The sequence below is a fragment of the Rattus rattus genome, chromosome 5 (assembly GCF_011064425.1).
Source record: "Rattus rattus isolate New Zealand chromosome 5, Rrattus_CSIRO_v1, whole genome shotgun sequence".
In the NCBI taxonomy this organism is placed as follows: domain Eukaryota; kingdom Metazoa; phylum Chordata; class Mammalia; order Rodentia; family Muridae; genus Rattus; species Rattus rattus.
Genome location: NC_046158.1, coordinates 138,185,365 through 138,203,776, shown reverse-complemented (window position 1 = coordinate 138,203,776; position 18,412 = coordinate 138,185,365). Strand labels below are relative to the sequence as shown.

The 18,412-nt window shown below is 48.5% G+C and overlaps 1 protein-coding gene across 1 annotated transcript in view; it reads right to left on the bottom strand.

Annotated features, from left to right (window-relative positions):
- Nucleotides 1–1,497: 1,497 nt before the first annotated feature.
- Nucleotides 1,498–18,412, bottom strand: part of Dhx35 (DEAH-box helicase 35) — a 63,321-nt gene continuing 46,406 nt past the window's right edge. The window contains exons 15-22 of the mRNA XM_032904662.1: nt 16,601–16,696; nt 15,964–16,058; nt 15,434–15,511; nt 14,030–14,159; nt 11,616–11,697; nt 9,074–9,145; nt 6,942–7,053; nt 1,498–2,624 (exon numbers count right to left, since the gene is read on the bottom strand). Coding sequence (XP_032760553.1) covers nt 2,580–2,624; nt 6,942–7,053; nt 9,074–9,145; nt 11,616–11,697; nt 14,030–14,159; nt 15,434–15,511; nt 15,964–16,058; nt 16,601–16,696 — 710 coding nt within the window. The 3' untranslated portion in view covers nt 1,498–2,579. The remainder of the gene's footprint in view (nt 2,625–6,941; nt 7,054–9,073; nt 9,146–11,615; nt 11,698–14,029; nt 14,160–15,433; nt 15,512–15,963; nt 16,059–16,600; nt 16,697–18,412) is intronic.

Below are 18,412 nucleotides of genomic sequence, written 5' to 3'. Positions count from 1 at the left end.
TGGGGGGTTGGGTTTGCAAAGACAGCAGCTGAGGGGTGGAGTAAACATTCTATATGTGCCTGAGACTGGACCTTAAAGTGAGGCTGGGCTTAAACACGGACTGGAAGATGGCTCAGGAGGTAAACATGTTTGCCCTTCAAGTGTGAAGACTGCGTTCAGATCCTAAGAACCCACATAAAGCTGCCAGGGCACTCCCACAGGGAGAAGAACCTGGGGAATGTGGGGACAGGAGAATCCCCAGAGGCTTTCAGGCAAAAGCAAGGTAAGGTAAGGACCAGCAGGAGTTATCCTCTGACCTCCACATGTGTGCCCTGGTGCCAGGGACTAGAGCACTGTGAGGCCTCAGGAGCCTGAAGCAGTGGCCAGTACAGGGGCTGCCTTCACCTGGCTGTGGAAACTCGTGGGATTAAGCACATCCTCGGTAGAGAGCGCAAGCAGTAAAGAATGCAGATGCAGAAGCAGAGGGCTCAGGGGAGCCACTGTGATGCTGGCCTGAACACTTTCATACCACCCGGGAGGATCAGGTGACTCCATGACTCCGTCCACATTAGCCCAACTCACTGGAGAGAGCAATGACTGAGAGCCTGAGGCCATGAAGTCCTCTCTGGGTCACCTGTCGGCAACTTCCAGCTACTCTATCAAATATGGTTGGCTTCCTACAGTTCCCACGACTTAAGGAACTTCAATGGGAAGCTAACAGTTCTACCATCTGCTTCACCATGAGTCGGAAGCTGAGATCGTCCAGTTATGGTACTGAAAAGCAGGAGTCTTCCTCTGACCCTGACACGGACTGGAGACCAGGCAGCATGAACTTCTCTAGTGAGGACCAGCATCCCACACTGCTCCAAGTCCACTGGAAACCCACTTGCTCGGCACTGGGACCACAGTCCAGGCGTGCTGACACTCAGTGTGGATGCTGGCCCACAGTCCACACAGCCCACACCCAGCAGCTTCCAGGCTCTGGGAGTTCACCCTGGTTTTGTTTGCATTTTGTACTGGCTTTTAACTGGTTGGCTGATGTAAGATTGTTGGTATATACCTGTAATCCTAGTACTGAGAGGCAGAACCAGGGGACCCTGGAGCTCACTGAATGGGTGAATCCCAGGCCCCAGTGAGAGACTCTGTCTCAAAAATAAGGTGGGCTGTTTCTGAGAAATGACCCGAGGTTAACCTTTGGCTCCACAAGTGTCTCTGTATATGCACCTACGGTTTGCTGGCACACGCCAATGAAAACCGTTAATAAAATAGCAGGCAGATCCCAGCTGGTGAGAACTAGAACCTCTTCAGTTCTTCCTTAAACGATGCCCCACACTTTGCTCTAATATGGTCTGGGCGCATTCAGACACATAATCATGGATAACGGGGCTCTGTGCACATGGGCACCACACCCCCAGCTGCTGCACAGGCAGCATCAGGCACCTTAGCCACCGTCAGGCCTCACCTGGAATATTCACTGGACCCTCTTAAAATACAGACCACAAGAGCCACAGACAGGAGAAACATGTCCCCTCAGGTAGAAATATTTACTACAGTTAACAACTTTCCACAGCTATTTACACATTACAAAATGGAAATAAAAATGACAGAGGTTTGGTGCCAAAAGTGACACATCCAAATTAAGACCAGTACAAAAATAAACTTTCAAGCCACGTTTTCAAAATAAACACCATTGAGACAGTACGGGAGAAGTCTGTCTTGCCGTGCGCTGAAGTGGCAGCGCTGTCGCCGCAAGGCAACCCCGGTGCGGTGGGAACAGTGCCCAGGGAGCTGCCTGTGTTCTTGCAAGAATGCAAGCAGACAAATTAAGATAAATATACAAGTTATGTTCCTGAGCTACACAAGTTTAGGGCATCTAAACTGTGGTGAATTCCTGCTAAAGAGAAGCCCCACGGGGTCGAGGTTGGTGAGCGTTCCCTGGCGCCCAGACTGGCACCAGGATATGGCATCGTGCTCTGAGAGAAAGCTAAGCCCACTTGCAGAGCAAGCGGCTAACAAAACGGGCTGAGTCCCGAGTGGCCCACCATCACTACACTAAGTCTCCCGCTGCAGATAAGCAGGGCATGGGCAGAGGGAAGAAGAAGCTTTGTCTGGAAGCCCCCGTGCCTGACACAGCTTTGGTGACATAGACGGAAATACCCAGCATTTCCTTTCGTACTTGACACACACAGCAGCAGTCGCCTCAGTAGTCAACAACTGTGGCCACAGCAGGCAGACACAGGAGGCCAAGAGAGCCCTGTCTACACAGGTCTTCCGCCACCTTCGGCCTTCACTTTCCTCACCACAGAGCTGGACCAGGAGCGGGGCCTGCTGGAGTAGCATGCCGGCTGCTGAGAGCGAGGACTGGGGCCAGAGCACGGCCCAGCCAACTCCTGCTTGGCCTACGCGAAGTGCAGAACGCTGGCCATGCTCAGATTCCTCTATGGCCCCATGAGGGCGGCAAATGCTGAGGGGAGCAGAAAGGGGGTAATGAGCAGGGTACGGCCCACAGCAGTGTCTGCCTGTTCCCCTGAGCTGGTGCCAGAGACAACACGAAGGAGGAGCCACACTCCGCATCCCTGCAGCCACTTGCTGAGCTCCGCTCACTGGTCCTGGACCTTGGCTCTCTTGGCTTTCAGGGACAGATGCTGCAAGAGAAAAGGAAACATCACGGGTGGTGAGACAGGGAAAGCAGACGCCAGCCGAGCTCCCACAAGTCACTTCTCCTGCTTGGCCCATACCATCCCAAGGAAGGCTGTGCCCCACACTGCAGGAGAGACAAGTGAAAATACACGTGACGCTTCCTTCCATCACCATGGGCATCAGCTGGCAGGACTGAGGAATAAAAACTCTTTATCATAAAGCCAACTTACTACAAGTTCTCACGTAAGTATTTGAGGCAGAATGTATGAACATAGCTTCTAATTAGGGAGCTCCCCTCACCAACTGAGGGGATCCTGACATCGCATCACTGAAGTGGTCCAGCGAGGCACAGACCCAAAGCTGAGTCAAGCCAGCACTCAGGGACTCTTCCCAAGAGGATGCTGCACCCCCAACTGCTGGTGCCCCAGCCCCATGTCCTAGCACACCCAACATGGCCTCAGTTCCCCAGAGAACTGCCAGCTCTGAAAGAAAACAGCACACTACCACTGTGCTGACAGAGCGACAGGCCCAGTTCCAAGGAGATGGCAGACTCAGGCTTTCTACACACTTGTGCTGGGGAAAGGAAAGCACTGGTCCTCACACAGTGCGTCAGGCATCACTGTCCCTGATCACAATGGTCTCTCTGAGGCAAATCTCTGTGCATTTGCTGCTTCTCTGGATTCTCTCCTCTCTGCTCTTCACCAGACACAACCTTAAACTAATCCTGGACATGTGTAGCCTTATCCAGAATGGGCGCTGGCACCATCCCCTGTGAGGCAGTTTTCATGCACTGGAAAGAATGCCAAGTATAAACAAAGGTGACTCTGAGCTATCCCAGGCCTCTACAGCACGAAAGCGACTCTGGAAAACAAGTGAGGGGAAGTCACTGGAGGTGCGGGAGGAGCTGCCGACACCAAGGCTGCATCCAGCAGAGCAGACCTGCCCTGCGGGCAGCCCCTGGGAACCTGGAGAGTCCCTGAGGAAACAGCGCTCTACCTCTGGACCTTAATCAGAAAAGATACCAAGCTGTTCTGAAGGAGCTTCAGGGACCCCATCATACAACAAGGCTATGGTTCTGGATGTTTCTCAAGGCCCCAGCTCTTCCCAACACTCATCACAGCGGAGTTCAGGCTAAAAGCCAGAAGTCTGAGCGAAGAGACAGATCACTGACCCTCTCATTTTCTTCCACATTCTGAAACAATCTGCCCCTTAACTTTGAGAGTCTAACCTAAATAAACTAATTTTGAGCTGAGAAGGAAAGGGAACTCAGTTTGTCAGCCATTTCTATTCTCCAGGAGCCTCAAGAGGCCAGGAGAATGCAGGGCTGCGCCTCACTGCAGGCGCCCCAGTACTACAGCAGTCTCTGCTCCCCTCATAACCCGCCTTTTAACTTCCTTTGGCCTCCGAGGTTGTCTCCTTATGAACTCAAACAAACCTCATGCCTCAGTTTCCCTAGTAGTTGGACCTAAAGGAGCAGCAGGACCAGCTTAACTCTTCCACATTCTACACAAAGCAATCAGACCAATCTCAGCCTGAACTCACGGTGCAGTCGCCCTGGTGGAGAACCGGAACTCAGATCCCCTGTGCTATAAACAGCAGCAAATCTGGACCAAAGCAGCTGAAGCAACTTTCAGCAAACAACTGGAACACAAAGAGGACAGGACCCACAAGCCTTCGTTCTCCTTTTCTTTTGGGGGCTAGGGTCTGAGCACAAAGCTAAGCATGTGCCCCGAAACACACTGGCTCCCAGACCCACAGGCCTGAAAAGGTGGGACCACAGAGGAGTGCTGGTGTGACTAATCTTTGTCCTCAGCTCGACTACATCTACAATGAACTAAACCCAGGCAGCTGGGCATGTCCGTGAGGGATTTTTCTGAATCAAATAATTTGTAGTAGAAGATCCGCTTTTAATCTGATTTTCGGAGGTGGGAAAATCCTTTCATTTTTGTCACACTGCTTGCAGCCTGTAGAAAGGACATGGAAAGGGGACTTGCTCTCTTTGCCTGCTTGCTCTCGTTCTTGTTGGCAAGTCCATTCCTTCACTGGCATTAGAACTTACTTCAAGCCGAGACATTCAGCCTCATGGACTGGGCAACTACTTGGGCCTTCTGTTGGTAGACAGCCATTGCTGGACTAGCTGGAACACAGTCCAAGCAAGTCTAATAAATCCCATTTAGATAGATAGATAGATAGATAGATAGATAGATAGATAGATAGATAGATAGATAGACAGACAGACAGACCGACAGACCGACCAAATGTCTAGGACCAGTGCACAGACATCACCAAGAGTCCTAGACACTTGATCAGACATTAAAAAAGAAAAGAAAAAGATTATGCCTTACATGTATGACTAAGACCTGCCCCATTAAAGACTAAGATCAAGGCTCAGCAGAATCCAGTTATGTGCTTATAAACTAGCTAGCAGGAAAAAAAATTGACATTATCTATGAAAAGAAATTTCAGATTCTATTAACATAGTACCTATAATAGCTAACATAAAACATGGACACAAAACTACTAGACAAGAAAAACTTGTTTCTGGTTATGAGACAAGCCAAAATCCAATTAAGGCTGAAATGACAGCAATGCTGGGTTGAGTGGCTTCTAAAGCAGAGGGGTGTGTGTGTGTGTGTGTGTGTGTGTGTGTGTGTGTGTGTGTGTGTGTGTGTATTCAAAGATCTGAAGAAAAAGGTAAGTGTAATGAGTGAACACAGAGAACATGAGGCAGAGAGGAATCACATACTAGAACAGAAAAGTGAATTATCCAGGATTCCTCAGATGGCCTAACAGCCAACAGGGCCCCACAGAACAGACCAGAAATCCTGAGAAACTGCCCAGAGTGGCGTTTAGGAAAAAAAGACCAGAGTCTTTGTGATGAGTAAGACACAAACAAGTGCTGGATAGAAAAAGTGTGGGACTGGAGCTTCAGAGGGCCAAGACTGGAGCCAAAAAAAAAAAAAAAAAAATAGAGATTTAAAGGAAAAAGCCCACACTCCCCTAATATAACTATAAACATCTACTCACAGATCTAGAAAGTTCAGTTAACTCTGAGAAGGATACACATGAAGAAAAGCATCTCACAGGTCAAATGGCTGGAAAGGGGGAAACACCCTCAAGAGCAGCTGCAGGGCTAACAAGACCCACTGCGAACACACGGCGGCCTAAAGATGGCTGCAGGCCCCGCAGAGACACTGCACACAGATGCAGGAGATGAAAACCAGCACCAAAACGCATTCAAGGAAGAATTCCACGGAGGAAAACTATCCTTCAAAAGTAAAAACGAAACAGTACTCCTGCAAATAACAAGGTATTCTACCTAAGACGGCGCTGAAGATACACTAAAGGAAGGTCTTGAGGCCGGGATCCACACGGCCAGAGGGCCAAAGAACCGCTCTACGTTGTAATCCGTGGAAGACACAACTGACGGTTCAAAACAACCACCACGGCAGAGCGTAGTGGAACTCGTGCAGGAAGAAGACACTGACCAGCAAAGCTCAAAACCCGCTGGGTAAAAAGTCAACAGTGTGGTGTAGGTTTCTTACAGCACTGCTCAGCAGTGTGATATGAATTCAAGATCAACCATGAGGAGTCTACAGTATAAAAGGCCATTAAGAAATAAAATGCAGTACTAAAAGAAAAAACTCAATTCATTAATCTGAAAAGCAGTAAAATAAGGTTTTTAAAGGAACAAAGGTTAGAATGGACCAACAGAAACTGACTGACTGCAAGGCAGCATGCTTAAAAAGTCATCAGTAATCACAAGGCTCAACTTCCAGCACCTCCCCCCCACACACACACACACAATCATTACATTCAATAACCTACCATTACAAGTCACCCAATTTATTAAGTTAATTAATGGATTAATTAGAGCACAGTACAGACTGAACAGTCCATGGTGCACACCCAGCCAGCCAGCCTGTGGCCCCAGTTTACCTACCAATTTTTCAAGCATTATCGGCCATCTTTGAATTAGGTCATGTTAGAAGGATGCATAGACTTTGGGGACAATGAATGAACCATTCTTACAAAAATGAAAAACAGAAACCTTAAATCCATTACCCATACTGCAAGTGGCCTGCAGAGGGAGCATGTGGCTGACCACACAGTGAGTTTCAGCCACCTTGGGCCTTATCTTACAGGGCTGCAGGATTTGATTCTAACTGCACTCCCTATGAAGCCCATGAACGTGGTTTCACCAAGGGGCTCTGATGATTTCACCTCCCTGTGTACAGGGGTGCTGGAGGGAATGATTTAGGGACACTGAAGACTAGGAAGAGGCTGCTGTTCGTCTGGGGCCACGTTCCACCCATTCCTACCGTTCCTTGTTGATAAAAGTGAGGCGCCAGCTCCAGCAGCCAAGCAGATTCTATGGCGGTCACATCTCGCATGTAGTACTTGGAGGTCTGTATAACTTCATTGTAGATAACCCTGGAACAGAGAGTAAACATGAGACACACAGCAAAAGGGCCCACAAGCTGTCCCGCCCTCACCACAGCAGGTGTGTTCCATCCATGTGCAGCTCTGCACACAGGCACTGTGGCTGCCCTCTCAACCTGCTGACCCGAGCGGCAGGTCAGTGTCTCAGATGCAACTCTGCATCCTCTATGATCTCCAGGGCTCTGCGGTTATCCACAAAGGACCTTTCTAGATCATGGCCTCACTTACAGAACTCTGACTAGAACTTGAAAGACGTAATTAGAAAGTACAGAAGTGGACTCAAAGGCTTGACCGTTCTGAAAGTTACTAGAAAATGACTATAACAACACAGACAAGAACCATCCAGAATGACAAAAGTATTTTAAATATAATGGCACATCTGACAAAAACCCGCCATTCACTCCACATAACTATATCTTAAAGAGGAAAAGACTCATCTAGGCCAAGGAACAAACCAAAGAGCAAGGACCACGTTTTCGAAGCCCTGGACTCAGGAATCCATAGAGTAAACGCTACGAACTATGGGAAGAATTAACTGTGAATACAAAAGCCACACGATTTGTCCCTCAAACACCAGTAAAGGAATCTGAGCTGGTGGAAGGACGAGGTGGGTGGGGATGTAATAGCTGCCTTGCGTGCTCAAGGCTTGGGGGTTCAGCCCCAACCCAGGAAGGAAGGGAAGGAGAGAGGGAAGAGTGTGGAGAGGAGAGGAGATGGGAGTGGGGTTGGAGAGAGGGAAAGGGGCACACACTGAAGTCTGGCCCCCTCCTGGACTTCTTCCAGGCAGCAGAGAAACAGTTATAAAGCCAGGACACCGTCACACAACACCTGAGAAGCTTTAGATCACCCGGCTGCAGCTTGGTCGGCTGCAGTCCATCAGAAACACTGCCCGTTCTTGTTCAAACAGCCCCGCCCCCACCTCACCCTGGTTCCCACTGCGGAGGGCTGTGTGGACCCAAGAGCCTGCATTTCCAGCATGGTTCCGGGTGCTGTTGTCACCTGCAGAGCAGGGTACAAGGTCCTGACACGTGTCCTCGCAGGCTGTCCTTCCCACGGCTCACCACAAACCCCTGTCTCTTCCCAGGGTGCTGTTCTTTCAGCTCCTGAAGAGCCAAGTGTTGCTGTCTTTAAATTTTCTAATCCTTTCTCAATCCTTACTTTTGTAAAATACAATATAAATAAATTGGATATAGGAAACAAACACAAACTATAAGCTGAAATTAGCATCGACCTGGGAAGGAATAACTGTGGACGACTTGTGAAAACACCATAAAAAATCCATGCTGTCTCCTGCTGCTGCACTTGTCCTGCCTTCCCAGCCAGCACTGCAGATGGAGTCACCCACTGTCACCCACTGTCAGCCATTCCCAGTCCCCAAGACAGGTGCCTCCTTCATGTTGCCACGGCTATGCCACCCTGTTTCCTAGGTGTGGATATCTTTCAGTCCTGCCCAAAAATGCCAGTCACCAGGTCCAAAGCAAGAGTTAGATTCTCCATGAAGCCAGCCTGGCTTCCCGGCACTTCAGTGCCAACCCACAGCAGTGCACACTGAAGTACCACAGCCCTTTTGAAAAGCTTCTGTTGCAAGACTCCTCTGCCTGTTAAGACTACAGCGGGGCCCTGAGTCATCTCTAAGCCGCCCCTGCTGCAGTAGGCCTTCAGTCTGGTGACAGCGAGCACCTCTGCTGCTCCTTGTACACCTTTGACTTTAGCAAGAGACAAACTTTGCCCAAGTTGCCCCTACCCCACAGTGCCTCTGTCACCCCCCAAGCACGCTGTTGGGAAGGGGAGTGAGGAGGTGACCACCCCCTGGCTTAGGGAGATTTCTTAAATGATGCTTTATCAGCACAGAGGACTGTCTACCTTGAGGGGACCCCTGACGAGAGGGCAGACCCTGGCAGCCCAGCACACCAAAGTCAACACAGCAAAGGAAGAACCTGTGCACAGGCCTGGGCCAGGCTTGGGGGTCCAGAGATGAGCAGGGCCAAGCTCAGTGTGAGGAGGGGCTTACCAGCGGGGTGGCTTCTCTGCATAGAGGACTGAGGCAGGGTGGATGTGCAGCTCGTGGTCATCACGGATAGTCCTTGTGAGACACAAGAATTCTGTGTGAAGCACATTGTATGCACTTACTGTAAGAACTTGTAATGCTATGCACATTTAAGTATTTTTCCACAAATGTGTAATATAACACCCTCCCCCAAATGTATGTAGAGTGAATTTTACATGGACAAGACACTATTCTCGAGAGCAGTGGTTCCCAACCGTCCTAATCCTGCAACCCTTTAACACAGCTGCTCATGGTACGGTGACCCCAACCATAAGATTACTTTTGTTGCTACCTCATAATTGTAATTCTGCTGCTGTTATGAATCATAATGTAAACATCTGATATGCAGGATATCTGATCTGTGACCCCTGTAAAAGGGTTGTTTGATCCCTAAAGGGGTCTCGACCCACAGGCTGAGAACCAGTGTTCTAGACACACCTCTACCCCCACTACCACCTTAGAAGCCAAGGGTAAATCATGCAAAACAAGGAAGAGAGCCAGCACAGAGGGACACAGATGAAATGTCAGCTATTTCAGGTTCAGGTTAGGGGTAACTTGGGGCAACGTAGCAAGACCTGTCTCCTACTAAAATAAGGTGTGAGGCTAGCTCAGCCGCACAGGGCTTGCGTTGCATGTGCAAGGCCCTGGACTTAATCCTCAGTGTGGGAGGGGAGCAAATGTGGACACTTAGACCGCACAGGAAGAGCATGCTCCATCCACATTTATGTTTCTGTCTGTCTTCTATAGATCCCTTTTCAAAATAATTTTCTGTAGTTCCCTTTCAAAATAATTCTGTCACAACAGAAACTGAGTTTAAACAGTCTTCCCTACCACCAAAAGTTAGACACTAAACACTAAGGCCCCTAAGGAGCTAAGACCGAGCCTAGCAAGGTCACACAGGACAGTTCCTGTAGAATACTCTAATTCCAAATTAGATTTGGTTCGATCTGATTCAAAAGTGACAAAGTAAACACACTTATACGAACAGATCATGCATGTTAGCAGACTAGAATGTCACTTACTGAGTGCACATGGTCATTTCACATGGGGCTCTGTGTATCAGGCAAGCACTGGTGTCCCTAAGATAGCATTTGGGGTTCCACTATCTGAAAATCCAAAGGAATGACTAACCTGGAATCAGCTTTTGTTGAGGATGCCCATGAAATAACTGTAGGTCAGCCACACAGAAATAGTTGACACTTGTCCAGAAAGAGGGGCAATCAAAATGATGAGAGGGAGCGTCACTAGGGAGGAGCGCAACCTTCCCAGAGGGACCCTCACCTCCTGCAGACCTGAATGTGGGAGCGGGGCTTCTGAAATGGGCAGGAGCATCATGGGAGCACATGGTCTGGAGTAACAGTGCACACCACAGAGAGGCCAAAGGCTATGCTGCTAAGTTCAAAGTCCCACACCAGAAGATGGGGCAGATATGGCTACCAAAATTAAAAAGCTCAATGGGGGATGGAGAGATGGCTCAGAGATGAAGAGCACTGGCTTATCTTCCAAGAGACCAGAGTTTAATTCCCAGCACCCAAACGGTGGCTCACAGGGGATTTGACACTCTCTGGCTCTATGAACACCAAGTACACATGTGATACACAAACATGCACGCAAGCAAAACATTTGTACACACACACACACACTCACACACACACTTTTCCTTAATGTTCAGTAGATTAGGTAGTACCTAGAAAAAGGAATCTCGGAGCTGGCCTCAATAACAAGTAATAACATTTTTGTTAGGGGAGGAAGCTAGCAGCAAAATAATGCATGGAAGAAATCCAAAAGGGAGAGAGAAGAAAGCCTTTAAATTGTTCCCCTGCTAAAGACAAAAAGGTGGCTCGTCTCGGTGGCACAAACTTGCAATCTCAACTCCTGAGGGTGGGGGGACTGAGGCAGGGGGACCACAAGTTCCGGGCCGGCCATAGTGAGAAGGAAGAGCTCAGGAAGGAAAAGAAAACTTAGCACAGGTAGGGTGAAGTCTAGTGGTAGACCACTTGTCTGGCTGGTGTCGGGCCTGGGCTCCACCCTGAGAAATGGCTGAAAGGACAGCTACACCTTAAACAGGTACAGAAGTTACAAGACCACAATAAGCCACAGGGACAGAAAAACAAACTTGAAGTAACAATTCCAAGAACCAGGATATTTAGCCTGGGGAAAAGCAGCTGAAAGTGTGCTGTAACTTTTACAGTAAAAACTACTGTTGACATCCTACAGAAATGGAGGAGAGGACGAAGAACAGCCCATTGGGCAATGTGGCTTTTCCCCAAACGTCAGTTAATGGCCACTCCCACACTGCAATGCAGATCTGTCACTGTCACACCATCACTGTGTACAGAAGCCCTGAGTAGTAAGACTCCCAGAGAGTAAGGAAACCGCTGAGAGCCGGACAGCCAGCCTTACTCCTTTTGGAAGGACACATGATGCAGGTTGAAAGCTGCTTGGTTTCCATCTCTGCACAGCAGCTTCCTGTCCCTGTCACCAAGTCACCTCAGAGTCTCCTTACCTATATGCTCCGGTGGAGTGAAACCGTGCTGCATTTGCAAAGAACCCCGACACGATACACCTCAGGACCGGGTCCGGATCACCTACACGAGGCAGCAATAGACGCCTGGTGAGACCCGCACTGGCCCCATGCTCCAGTTGCAGAGGCCTGGGCTGTGATGTGCAGGCTCCAGGCCCAGCTCCCTTCCCCTCCCCCACCCACCAGAAACCACCTCTGAACACACGGCGCCCTGAGGTCAGAGCACTGTAGAAATGCCTTCTTCCCCTAAGACAAACACTATGAAAGCACACTGCCCTGTCTCTGGTTGTCAGCTAGTCTGCAATTCTCCACCGCTTCCAAACATCCTGTTCCTTTTTAACTGACATTCCTATTGTTAGAGTAAACACGTCTTTCATGAATAAAGCATCTCCATTCACTAACTCATAGCCATGAGATGAATTTTAAATTAACATGCAGGGGACAATTATGCTTTAATGGCTGAAAATGCCCCCTATTTCACCAATCCTGAGCCACTTTAACTCACTCAGGTCAAGACACAATGACAGTGACAGCCATTCTCTTCTCAGTGATACATAAAATGACCATGGAGCCCCATCTTAGCTCTGGTGAAGTGCAGTACAAGGGCAAACATGGTATCCTTACAGGATCCTCAACAATATATAAAAAATCACTTTACTCAATTCTTCCCAGCAAACTTTGGCCAAAGAGGGGGGCTACATTCTTTTATTTTCTATAAATTTAATTACTAATTGTGTGTTTTTATTTCTTCTGGGAGAATTTTATATTCTATTCCTTTGTTCACCTGCCAAATGGGCTCAATAAAGTCATTTAAAAATACACTTAGTTTTTAATTACGTAACTTCTGAAAATACATCTCGCTACTCTCTCTAGCCTCGGAGCTACATTTCAAGTTGCAGGTAATTGCTTGGCTGTCTATCATTACTGTTCCCAGCAGAGCTGCTAAGCCTCAAGCCTGCATTCTGCCCACACCCACCCAGATGCAGCCTCTCTCCAGCTGGTCAGAATCCCATAAACACGCTTTCTTCTCAGGGGTCACTTCATAAAGGGTGAAAACTCTTTATTACAGTAGTGTGTGACCCTCAAAACTCAGCTTCCTAACATCTCATTCCTTAGCGCTCCATTCCTCTTATTAGGAAGACTTTTAATCCAGCATAGCCCTTTCCTGGGCAGTGAGAATGGCAGGTGAAGGCACGCAGAAGCAGATGTGAGACTGCCATTATCTGACAGGACTCGAGGTAGATGCTCTCCGGCTGGCAGCCCTTCTAAGGTCCTGTTTCTGCCCGTGACACTAACATGGCATCCTGGGCAAGCCCTGCTGATTCCCCTTCCCTGCACTTACATCTGCTACTTGTCACTGTCATCCCTGGTTACCAAAGTGTCTACAAATCACTTCTAAAAGGCCCTCCGGCCTAACTTCACAGTCTACCTGTCTCCATGAACCCTGAGAGCATCAAGTTTTTGCCATTTTTCAATCGCTTGTTCTTAGTATAAAAGCAAAATGAAACAGAACTTCCTGGATGCTGACTACACAGGCTACCTTTAGCCTACTCACTATTTTCCTTCCATCCATGAGGTAAACGTAGCACACATCTCCCAGAATGCTGAGCAGGATGCAAATGAACGCATGACACACTGAGAACACTGCCCAGCCTAGCAGTTGCTGTCAGCAATGTCAACAGGTGCTGTGGGACAGCAGGCTTCAAGAGTGATGAATGAACCCAGGGTGCCACTTCCTAGAAGGCTCTAGGCCTTCATGGTCTCTGGCCATGCTGGCTAAAGCTATATCATCCTGAAGGTCACGTGACTCCTTCCAGAAGCCCCTGGTTCCTCTGTAAACTAAGGCTACCATCAACCCTACCTCAAACAAAGGAAGATAAAGAAAGGATGCAGTGACCTTGATATGGTACAACCTACTGTGGACTCCACTTAAAAGTAATTTTTCAGGGCTGTCAAGATGGTTCAGCAAGTATTTACAGGCAAGCCTTAGGACCCGAGTTCAGTACACGGCAGAAGAAAAGACCCAACTCCGTATGCAGAAGCAGGAGGATCACAAGTTTAAGGTCATCCTCAGCTACATAAGTTTGAGGTCTAGGACACGACATCATTATAATGACATCATCACATTAGTTATGTGTGCAGTGATATGGAAGCTAACAATTTTTAAGCATTTCCATGAGCTTTAGAAGTCTGGAAGGAGTGACAGCTCACAGAAATAAAGACGGATCTATCCAGAAAGACACCAGCCCTATACTCACCACTGAATGGGTATATGCAGCTCAGAGTGTGAAACTGGCTGCAGGCACATGGCCTCTAGGCAGCCCAACGTAAGACCTTGAGAATGCAACTGGACAGAACAGAGCCAGGAAGCCACAGGCAGGGCAGGTCACACCCACCTTCGCTGGACATCTTGGGCACCTGGAACTTGACGAGGAGCTTTTTCAACTGGTCTCTCACAGTGGCGGCTCTGACAAGACCCTTGTAATTCAGGAAATGCTCCTGACACCACTGCGAGCTCTTGTTGTGCTGCAGAAAGGCCACACAGAGGAGACATCGGCCATGTCAGACACAGACACAGCAAAGCAGTACCATCAACACAAATCCTTTCTCTTCCCCCCTTCTGGTGTGATGAGACCTGCCCAACCCCTATCTCTACAGCAGATGGCAGCAACCACGCAATCTCCCTGTTGCTCCACAGCCCCTCTCCACACCACCAAGCAGGAACAAAGGGGTAAGCAGAGACGATCTAATACACCACGGCAAGTCAGACCTGCCTCTGTGGCCCTTGGTCAGTCTGTTAACTTTCCCTCTCATCTTACTGAACTATGGAAGCAATAGGACATATGCAGAAACCACTTTCAAATCCCGATCTGCACTCAAACTAGGATTTTTTTCTGCCAACGATGCTTAACTTTTTATTTTCTTAAGTCCAATGATTATAGTCTTGTTTTAAATTGTTGCAGAGCAATGTACCTCTAAAAGTACATTTTAAGCCATGGAAGAAAGTTTTTCAAATAACATTTTTAAATATGTTATCAATTAAATGTTTTAAATTAAATGTTTAAATAACAGTTTTAAAATGTAACTCACATCACAGGATTTTTCCACAAGGAAACCAGAGACCAGCACAGTGCAGATCTGCAGGCGCACCCTCTGTGTGAGGCTCGCCTTGGTGGCGGAGCATGTCTGCATCCTGGGTTTTAACTGACTCTGACTGGGTCTGTATCTCATTTACTGACTAATCATCCCCAGATCTCTGGTAGAACAAAACCTTGCTCGTCTCGTCTCTCTTTTAAAATGTGTTAAATTACTGAAAATATGGCTGAATAATATGAAATCGTATTCCCTTCTTGTTATATTATTTCTAAAAGTTTTATATCACTGTCTCTTTTACATGGGCATCTTAAGTTCTATGAATTGCTCTCAGTCCCACAGAGTGGCTACCAGGAAGGAGCACGCAAGCCTCAGCGACCATTTTCTCAGGGAACCTGGGATGACTCTGAGGCCCACACAGCAGTGGTTCTCAGCCGTGCCAGCAGAACTTCCCATTCTAATACTGCCCTTCCTTCCACCACAGTAGCATGGGGCACTGGGAGGCTGGGCTGTCAGCCACTTGAGAAGAGGAAACACCCCTTAGCCTCTCTAGCAACCCAAGACTGGACTCTGCAGTGGGGGCTGGTGATCTACCTAACTGGAAAGCAGAGGGGTCTCCTGGCCAGGTGTGTGTGAGCTGCCCTCTGACCTTGCTCCGAGGTCATCAGAGTGGGTGTGTGGAGGGTCCCGAGTGTGGCTGTGCTTACTTTGATAAACGCTTCATACACATTGAGCATGGTGAGATGGTCACCCTCCTCCACAGCAAACTTCCGATGCACTCGAGTCTGTGAGGAATAAAGTTCCATTCAGAAGTCGACACCCATGATGCTCTTGTGCTCTGCAGGACCTGGTACACTGCAGGAGGGCTGACAGCTGACCTCCCATGTCCCACAACCAACCAAATGCTGTTCACCGCCCCCTTCAGACACCACCCTTGAACCCTTCTTTCTATGGAGAAGTTCCTGAATAATGCCGTGTGCTCCCTGGGGTTGAGGAGATACAGACACAAACATATGGAAAGACACGGGCAGTAACTTCAGAACAACAGCCACGTGGTGGCACGCCACATCTGCCTCCAGTGTACGGAAGGTATTCAACCATTCTTGTGAAATATTTCCATACTCATCAAGTGCAGGCGGGACTGCTTTATACAACTGTCGTCAGCGGTCTCTAACCGAGTTCTGACAAGAATGTGCAAGAGAACAGTGTGAAGGGCTCGGGGAGAAGCTGGACTCACCGCCTGAGACTTCTGGTTGGAGGGGAACACGAAGACATTCTGGATCTGCATCATGGCGGCAATACTCAGGATCTCCTGAGAGCAGCCGAAGTTCCCTAGAACACGAAAGGCCTGTTTGCAAACAGACAATGAACCAACAGGAGAGAAGGGCATCTCCCAGACAGAGTCTGTTCTCAAGAGACAGCAGCAGCAGCACGAGCCCTCAACCTTAGCACTGCAGGGAGGAATCCTCAGTAGAGACATGTGTGGTCATCCATGGCACCGTAAGTACTTATATATGAGAGATTTGAAGAAAAGAACTATAAAATTGGACCTTATTTTATAGCATACACAAGGAAAACATTGGGAGTGCGCTGTAGTGGTCTGACCTATGGCAACCACTGTACGGTGTGCAGTTCCCATTGCTACACGGAAGTCTGCAATTACGAGATGCGCTAATTACCCTGACTGAAGCTTTCCACTGCACAGGTATCAAACACCGCACTGCGTCTTACAAACACACACGTCTCATCATTAGGTAAAAATAAGCCCTTCACTGCTGCTGCCACTCTTAAACCATGATTGGTCCCTCTTCCCTGGTGTACAGAATTCAGAGAAACCAACATAGAGTCAAAAGGAGCTGCCAGGCTCCACCCACCTGACTCCAGCAGCATCTTGGCAAACATGGGGTTCAGAGGAAACTCTGCAATTCTCATGCCAAGCGGCTCGGTTAGGCGACAGTCTTTGTCCAGACCTGTCAGCAGAAAGAAGAAGTCAGGAGGCAGGCACCACCGTGCTGCAGATCAGCAGTAGCCGGAGAAGAGACGACTCACTGCTCCCTAAGAGTAGCCTGACACCAGGGCCGCATGTGAAGAGAGGAATCGATTGATCACCGAGCTGAACTCCAGTTTTAAGATGCTGCTTTTAAGGAGCTCTATTTAAGGACTTTGACACAGGCAGCAGCCTGCCCTTCCTCCCGCTCCCTGTCTCCCCTCCACAGGATGCTCCACAGAGTCCACCCTCTGTGGGGTCTGACAGCTGGACGCACAGACGAAGCAGCCTCGAGCAGCTGTCACTGTGACTTCCCACTGCTCTCCTCAGTTCCCACAACCGGGCCCGCTTCCTCACCTTCTGGATCTTACTCCTTAGTTAGGATCTGACAGGCCAAATATTCAAAGACAGTGCCTCAAAAGTCTAGAATCCTCACACCATATGAGCAATCACTGGGCTGGACACCCAGAATCTGAACTCTGACCCTGACCCTGACCCTCTCCCCCTTGAAGTAGACAGACTACACCATCTTTCCACCACTTCCCCCACCACCTCCACCTTTCCCTCAGGTCTCTTTACCAACTACCACTATCAGACACAAGATTCCCAGGAACCCCAAGACACAGATGATAGTTTAACCAATCAAATGTCCAAAAGCTTGGGGTGAGCCAGAAAAGGTATGTCCTTTCTTTTCCAATACAACTGTCTTTTTAAACCAGGGCTTCCCCGACAGCCTCCAGAATGTTGATACCAGTGAGGACAGAGTCTGCCTGCTGTGTGGCTTTCAGAACCACTGCAGAGGACAGATGACACAAAATAGCATTCCCTGCTCCTCAGTTCATACAGCACTGTCATAGGCTGAGAGCTGGGGACCAAACTCTAACAAGACACACTACAGACTGAGGTTTGTCCCAAACTTAAGACCTCTCTCATTCGGTGGACAGCTTTTACAGTCACAAGTGATGATTCCTTCACAGAGAAAGAAATGTAAATATAATAAATGAAAATGGTTCCCTCCTGCCCTCTCTCTCCCTCCCTACACACACACACACACACACACACACACACACACACACACACACACCCGACTTAAGTACAAGAGCTAAAACTCGGAATAAAGCCTGTGAGTCAGATGTAAGAAGTCTGCAATGCTGTTCTCTTTGCTTGTCTGGCTGTTGCTGGTGCATGGGATGTCAGGGCTGCACTCAAGGTCTCGGACACGCCAAGCACACAGACGCCAAGCACACACCCTCCCACTGAGCTAGGACCCCAGCCCCACATAGTGTAAGTCCTTAGACATGAAGACTCAAACACAAGAGGCAGAAGAAAAGCAACAAGGTGGAAACTGTGACCTCCAAGTAAACCTAAGGACAGTTTAAAGTATATGGAAAGATGTGTGGGCTATGTGCACATGCTATGCCATCTCACACATGCGTGAACATCCCTAGATTTCTGGTATCTGAAAGGAGTCCTAGAAGAAATTCCCATCCATATATACAGAGAGTCTAGAGACACTAACTGTAAACAAGCAGAAAGGCTCTCAATATCATAAGTCATCACAGACACACAATTCAAAACCACCAGACACCATTTCATATGCACTAGGTCAGCTGTGCTTAAAAGACAGACAATATCAAATGTAGAGAAAGTTGGAGGGGTGGGAGGGCTATCACCAAACCCACATGCTGATGTCATAGCA